The sequence below is a fragment of the Ylistrum balloti genome, unplaced genomic scaffold (assembly GCF_031769215.1).
Source record: "Ylistrum balloti isolate Yb309-2 unplaced genomic scaffold, AGI_CSIRO_Ybal_v1 Utg370482, whole genome shotgun sequence".
NCBI lineage: Eukaryota > Metazoa > Mollusca > Bivalvia > Pectinida > Pectinidae > Ylistrum > Ylistrum balloti.
The window spans coordinates 119,221-127,265 of record NW_026782315.1 but is presented as its reverse complement, the minus strand read 5'-3'; the positions used below and the strand labels follow the sequence as shown (position 1 = coordinate 127,265).

General features: G+C 33.2%; 1 protein-coding gene across 1 annotated transcript; it reads left to right on the top strand.

Annotated features, from left to right (window-relative positions):
* Positions 1–2,098, top strand: LOC132555378 (uncharacterized). The gene is made up of 3 exons (XM_060219726.1): positions 1–34; positions 737–781; positions 1,230–2,098. The coding sequence occupies exons 1-3, from the start codon at positions 1–3 to the stop codon at positions 2,096–2,098; spliced, it is 948 nt and encodes a 315-aa protein (XP_060075709.1).
* The last annotated feature ends 5,947 nt before the right edge of the window (positions 2,099–8,045 follow it).

Here is an 8,045-nt window from a genome sequence, read left to right as displayed (position 1 = left end):
ATGGTTCAATTTGAGTTTTCGTTGGAGATTATTTCTGCAAGCGGTTTGATGAATATGTATATGTTCCTATGACCAAAAACCGGAATGTTGAATATTTTTTTAAATAGTTTAAATCTAATTTCCCAAAGGTCCTCTGAAACTAAAAAGCCTTGTTGGAAACAGAAGAAATCATTCTTTGACAAATATACCAGAGAAAAATTCTCCCACAACTTCCAATACGTACGTAATGATTAGTCAGACATGATAAAATATTTTAACAATTATATACAACCAGGAAAAGGTATTCTATTTATGGAATGTGTGTTCCGAGGGATGGTAAAGCGGCGTGAATTGTATTATCAATATACATTTAACGCCAGAGATACTGAAGTTAGGTATACTTAGAATATTATGAGATGATGTGAATATTCGTGAATATTACAACGACAGTCTGTAAAAAAGTCTATACCCATCCTTCTAATCTAAACTGATAAGATATCTATAGACACAATATTGGTCGGGATTTAGAGCAGACTTTCACGAAGGCTTTTTTTCCAGCATAACATTCACATTATTAACTTACTTTAAATGCTCTTTGCAATAGCATCTGTAACCGTCTTCTTTTTCTCTGTTGTCAGATCAATAAACTTTGACAACATACAACGTAGATGCAAGTATAAGGTGTGAGGTTGGTTCCCCTGCATTTGTGTTTTGTGTTTGTGTTGATATAATCCACTAACAATTTTTACCTCAATGGGTCTGTATAATGCGCGGGGATGGGGTGGACAGTGGCTATTTCCAAGTAAAAACTCCTAATTTGTTCCGCAGATGTAACGTTATCATTCTCAAGCGTAACCAATACACAACAGCGAACCAATTTAGTGTTTTATGTTATCGATTCTTAAATATCAATAACTGTTGATGGATCGCTGCGGACTAGCGCTCATATATTAGTTCAGTACAATGTTTATTGCCAATATAGCCTGCTGTCTACCTGCTCTCTCTCATGATCGCCTGAACACACTTTGTGTTATCAAAGAACACCAACAGGGGGAACGTCTGATTTATTTTCATTAATTTCTTAAACAAATGGTTATCGGAAAATTGTTGATAACATTTTTGCGTCGTTCTGCAGTTAACCAGGGCGGTTATACTTAAATGGATAGTGTCTAAGTGATCTAAGCAAACAATGGAAGATTTAACCTCTAAGATAATATCAGTGATTGTTTTTATGTGGCTTGTAAGTATAGTAAAAGGCAACTGTAGACAGAAACCACAACTACAAGCTGCCAATACATTGGATCCTGTATCTAAATCCCCTTGCGGATTACAGCAATGTGAACGGGATTGTTTCTCTAACGCAAACTGTGTGATAATGGTTTTCCACATAAAGAGTTTAGAGTGTTATACGGAGCTGACCATCGATTCCGTTGAAGCTACGGGAAGTTTGGATTTTGTTGTAAAACTCCGCCACCAAATCGCATCGGAACTGGATGCGTCCTATTTGTGCAATAATCACCAATGTGAGAGCGGACACACTTGTATTGGTCTATCGAGTGGTGTTCATGTCTGTATGGCAATGCCTTGTGGGCAACCGTTGTCTATTGCTAACGCAGATGTCAATGTCATTAGTTATTCAATTTCCTCAACAGCATCATATTATTGTCATATCGGATACAACGCAGTCGGAACAATGGAAGTCACGTGCCAGCCCTCTCTCAAGTGGACAGACACCAGTTTCATTTGTATCAAAAATGGATTTTCTTATGATCAAGGAACACAAATGATTTATCAAATCTTTACTTCGGAAAAAACATACTCAGATGCGAAAAGTCATTGCGCTAATCTAGGGTCGGAACTTGTGAAGATTAATACTACGGAAAGAGTTAACGTGTTATCGTCTTACCTTAACCTTGGACAGTTCTACACTGATGCGTCGGATCTAGTTCAGGAAGGGACTTGGATTTTCTCCGACGGAAGTAATGTTGATATGACATTGTTTAGCCCAGCTGAGCCTGACGGTGGAACGAATGAAAATTGTGCAATCTTCGGATATACTGCTAAATTACACGATGTAATTTGTTCCACTACAAGACTTTTCATTTGTGAAATAAGATGAACGATCTGGCATAGATTTCACACATACGTTTGACCTATCGACAGTTTTCTACAATGATATGCCGGAAGTTATTATAAACATATATCTTTATGCATTTAAAGTATTTTTTGTGGACACTCTTGTTGACGCTGTGATGCACGTTTTCTTTTGGACAATGACAATACATTTTTTACATTCTTCTAAAATGTTTAACGTTGGGTATTGTTTGATTTGTGTGTGTGATTGTGGGCATGTGCGTGTGTGTTTTTATTTTAATGTCTGTTCGAGGAATGAATTACAAAACTAACATATCTTTAATTTACAGTATATATATATATGACTAGCAATTTTATTAATCGTTCTTTTTTTTAATTTGCATTTAGCAAACTGTAATTAGAGGAAAACTAATATTGCTAACATATTTCTTAGGATTCAATTTGACTTTATTAAAATCTTGAATGGCAATTATATGATTTGTTCTTTTTCCAATTTGCATTTGTCGATCTGTAAAAAGAGAAATGTTTATACTGCTACCATATTTGTTTAATTTACTGATAAATTGATCCGTTTAGCTTCGTATACACGACATCAATATGAAAAAAAACTATTATCGAGATGACCTTTTACTCGGAAATCGGAAAACACCTCAAAAGTATTACATTTTTACTATCAATCAGACAACAAAAGATCGATAACCACAAATTCGTAAAAAAAATAGCAATTATTATCATAGATTAAGCAGGTAGCCAATAGAACAGTAACTATGTATATCATAAAGTTGTCAGAACAATGACCAATTATATAGTTACCATGAAACCAGTTTTCTTTTCCATATATTATGTTATGATATGGCGTTTTCTGAAACAAATGTAATATACAGATTTTCTCAGAAAGGCCGCTGATTAACAATAGAAAGTGTTGCCAGCAGTTTACATTGAAGAAATTTCGCTTATCAATATTTTCGGATAAGAATATGAAACAAGGCAGTAATTTAATCATGAGATCAGTTAAGAATCACCATAATTGTATAAAGAAAACACAAGAAAACGACACTCGTCTATTCAAATTGTGTTAAAATTGATTGATAGGGAGGTAGCTAGGCAAATAACTAGATAAATTTGATATTTTCATAATTTTGAAAGAACATTAAATATAGGTGTATAAATTCAAACGTGGCAGGCAAGTTACTTGTACCTTGGGGACTAAAAATTCACCAGCAGTGTCTAAGGTCGAAGGTTGTACAGAAAACAAATTAATTAACACGACCTTTTAACTTAGATTTAACTAAAATTAGAAAAAAAGTACCACTGTTTCGTCCTTCTAGAACTCATTAGTGATGCTCAGGGCTCGGGAAAATAAAAAATCGATTGACGAAAATACCATGAATTAGATGTGAAGATGCACGTTCATGCGTTAATTATGCACGTCACTCGTGACTAGAGTTGTTAAATATAAACAAATACTGTAACCGAGTTTTCCCTCGAAATTTCCAAACTTCGGGCATGATACAACGTATATACCCAATCCTTCAAATTAAATTAAATGTGAATTGGTGTCACTCCAGAAAAAAAATTAGTATGCACTTGTTTTAGTACGTGTGTTTCGCGTTTTATATAAGTAAATGTATAGATAAAGTATTCGAGGTTCTATATCCGGGGAATATACAGGGAAGAAAATATTGAAATATATCAGAAAGGTATACATATAATGCCTGTTGGTCGTTTATGGTTGAATAGAGTGAAATAAGCTGTTTTCTTGTAAAAAATCCATAACACTAAAAATTCATGAGTTTTCAGTATCTAGTGACTGTCCCAGAGGTGGAGGGTGATGATAAAAGACAGTCAGACGCCTTAAGCATCCGGCCGCCGCGACCCTCATGAACATATTACAGTAATATGACAATTATTTACATAGCTCATACATATTCTGATTACTTAGTATGTACTGATGCATTGTTTAGATAATAAATAGCATACTGGATAATACCTGAATCTCTATTTCAGATAAATTTAATCAAATTAAATCGAATTCTGGACATCAAATTTAAGATTTCTTTATATTATATGTTTTTATATAGAGTGTCAATCTATCATGTCTCTAACTGAACAACTGTCTTCATGTTCCTGAAATGCTCGCGTGGAAGAGAAGAACGAGCGATATTTTTTTTACAGTAATGACATCATGGCGTTTGCTTTAACTGAAATACCGAAGAATGTTTATAAAGAAAAAAAAAATATCTTTATTCAACATAATACAACTAAAATACATGTATCAACATATAATGTACATGTAACTATATTTTTTTCAAAGTTAATTATGAAACCACATAACACTGACTCATTAGAGGTTTTTTTTTACCAAATTCTGACACCATACCCTGAATTCAATGGGAAAAAATAGAAAATATGAACCTTGGTTACTGTATTGATTTATTACTGTTAGACTTTGCATTAGTGATTTACAACCAATAATATGCACATATACAGATCGACCTGAGTTTCTGGAACAGTATACACGACAAGATATTTCAAACAGTTGTGCTCATTGTTAATTTCCTTTTAATTTTGCGACGTAGGGCCTAAAAATTGTATGTAAATAACAAGCTTGATTAATTTCTAAATTTTAAATATACAACTCTAATGTCTAACAGCTGTTCCGTTCCATATCAAAGACGAGTTGGTGGAAGTGATATTTCCACAAAGACATATCCGATATTTCTATATTGTATTAACATTCATTAATGTTCCTACAAGCCTAATGAAACTATCACATGCTAATCAGACGATAATTATGTATTTCGGTCCTAAATAGAAAAAAACTTTGCACTTCAGATATGTAAGCTTAACTAAAGTAGGATTTACGTTTTGGGTTGTTCTATTTAAAGTTATATTCAAAGTAATGGAAAACTACGAATAATCAACTCACCAATTGACCTTTCGGTCAAATACTTAAGGTACATATTTTTAAGGCACTGCGTGCAAGAGGAAACAACCAACTATTAAGCCTGGTAGTATCAGCTTTCATCTTTATACAAAAACTGCCAAGAGCAAGTGCATATTTGCATGACGTGATATGATTGGTGCCTAGCTGATCATACAGCAGATCTGATTGGTTGTTTGGAGTATGACGAATGGTGTTTAAAAATTCCAGTTGCTGAAGGGCTCAGTGGTTTTCTGTGAATTATATCAATTGATGTATAAATAAACGTGCTCGCTTGAGATACTATCTTGTCCTTAGGGTGATGGTTCCAGTAAAACGTGACAATGCCTAACCCTACGGTATTAAAATACACTAGACATACCTCGTACGGTGCGCTAGTAAAAAGGACTGCATAAATGTATTTCCTTGTGATCATGGAAACAGAACAATGAGACTGATAAATAAGTCAAAATGACCCTAGATGGTGGTCCATTATGTTGCTGTAACTACTAATTACCCAATTTTCTCAAAATACCTTTCAATAAATAAATAATAATAATCACCTGTCAATAAGGTCCATTAAACAAAAAATCATGTTTTTACGAAAATATACTATCTCAACATTAATATTAAATAGAAATAATATCTGTGTTCATCATGTATAGCGACAAATACTCTATAAATATTGTGCGTTCAACGACAAACTTCTGTAACTTTTACACGTATTAAACGACAAACTTCTGTAAATATTACACGTATTTAACGACAAACTTCTGTAAATATTATATGTATTTAACGGCAAACTTCTGTAACTTTTACACGTATTTAACGACAAACTTCTGTAACTTTTACACGTATTTAACGACAAACTTCTGTAAATATTACACGTATTCAACGACAAACTTCTGTAAATATTACACGTATTTAACGACAAACTTCTGTAAATATTATATGTATTTAACGACAAACTTCTGTAACTTTTACACGTATTTAACGACAAACTTCTGTAACTTTTACACGTATTTAACGACAAACTTCTGTAAATATTATATGTATTTAACGACAAACTTCTGTAACTTTTACACGTATTTAACGACAAACTTCTGTAAATATTATATGTATTTAACGACAAACTTCTGTAACTTTTACACGTATTTAACGACAAACTTCTGTAACTTTTACACGTATTTAACGACAAACTTCTGTAACTTTTACACGTATTTAACGACAAACTTCTGTAAATATTACACGTATTTAACGACAAACTTCTGTAACTTTTACACGTATTTAACGACAAACTTCTGTAACTTTTACACGTATTTAACGACAAACTTCTGTAAATATTACATGTATTTAACGACAAACTTCTGTAAATATTACACGTATTTAACGACAAACTTCTGTAACTTTTACACGTATTTAACGACAAACTTCTGTAACTTTTACACGTATTTAACGACAAACTTCTGTAAATATTACATGTATTTAACGAGAAACTCCTGTAACTTTTACACGTATCTAACGGCAAACTTCTGTAAATATTATTTGTATTTAACGACAAACTTCTGTAAATATTACACGTATTTAATGACCTACTTTTGGTCGCCTGTGTTTTGACGACATACTTTGGAAACTTTCACATGTGTTTAGCGACCTACTTCTGTAACTATCACATATATTGCCCCTGACGACACATTTCTATCTCTATCATTAGTGTTTTGATGAATTACATTATACCTACGAATCATCTGTATAACACGACATACTATATGGAATATGAATTTCAAGATACTTATCGATTACGTTGAAAACTATGCTAAAAATTAATAAAAAGAGAACGGGCTGCGTTGGATTTACTTTCTGAGTGGGTTAAATCCATTCGGCTTATGGGTATGTTATTGTGCCAGCATATGAGGCGTCTAATAACTTGATCCTTGTCTGCAAACATTTTCTGTCTACAAATATATCTAGACTTCTTGATATCGAAGGAATCCCATCTAAACATTATGACATCTTTCCATTCATTAAGATCTTAACCATAAATAGCGGATTCCTTAACGACACATATAAACAACGTTCTATTGCTGACTCGTCTACGTTTTCGGTCAAACATTTGTTCAAACTTCTTTCTGTGATGTATAGTAAATAGTATGTTGATCATGTGATACTGTTTACTCAAAATGTGGAGTTGATAGTATGTTGATCATGTGATACTGTTTACTCAAAATATGGAGTTAATAGTATGTGGATCCTGTGATACTGTTTACTCAAAATGTGGAGTTAATAGTATGTGGATCCTGTGATACTGTTTACTCAAAATATAGGGTTAATAGTATGTGGATCCCGCGATACTGTTTACTCAAAATGTGGAGTTAATAGTATGTTGATCATGTGATAATATTTACTCAAAATGTGGAGTTAATATTATGTTGATCCTGTGATAATATTTACTCAAAATGTGGAGTTAATAGTATGTTGATCCTGTGATAATATTTACTCAAAATGTGGAGTTAATAGTATGTTGATACTGTGATAATATTTACTCAAAATGTGGAGTTAATAGTATGTGGATTTCAAAGAACCGTACAGAGCTTTTGACCAATCTTGAACACCGTCATTTTTTTAAAATTCATTCCATCAATAAGAATATTTGATGGTTCAACTGTGTACAGTACTGTATCCGATTCTAAACTGAAAGAACGCCTAAGTTCATTTAGTTTGGGAGTTTCCTTTCCCAAGAAAGGTGATTGGCAGACAAATATATGGTTGTGAACTAGGTGATGGGCAGAAAAAAAATATGGTTGTGAACTAGGTGATCGGCAGACGAACATATGATTGTGAACTAGGTGATTGGCAGACAAATATATGGTTGTGAACTAGATGATTGGCAGACAAACATACGGTTGTGAACTAGGTGATGTGATGACAAATATATGGTTGTGAACTAGGTGATCAGCAGACAAACATATGGTTGTGAACTAGGTGATCGGCAGACAAATATATGGTTGTGAACTAGGTGATCGGCAGACAAACATACGGTTGTGAACTA

Excerpts from the sequence above, each read along its gene's own strand:
- LOC132555378 (XM_060219726.1), top strand. The coding sequence starts at position 1 with ATGGTTCAATTTGAGTTTTCGTTGGAGATTATTT. Across the intron at positions 35-736 it reads GTTTTCGTTGGAGATTATTT|GTCTGTATAATGCGCGGGGA; the intron begins CTGCAAGCGGTT and ends TTACCTCAATGG. Across the intron at positions 782-1,229 it reads TGGACAGTGGCTATTTCCAA|TAAAAGGCAACTGTAGACAG; the intron begins GTAAAAACTCCT and ends TTGTAAGTATAG.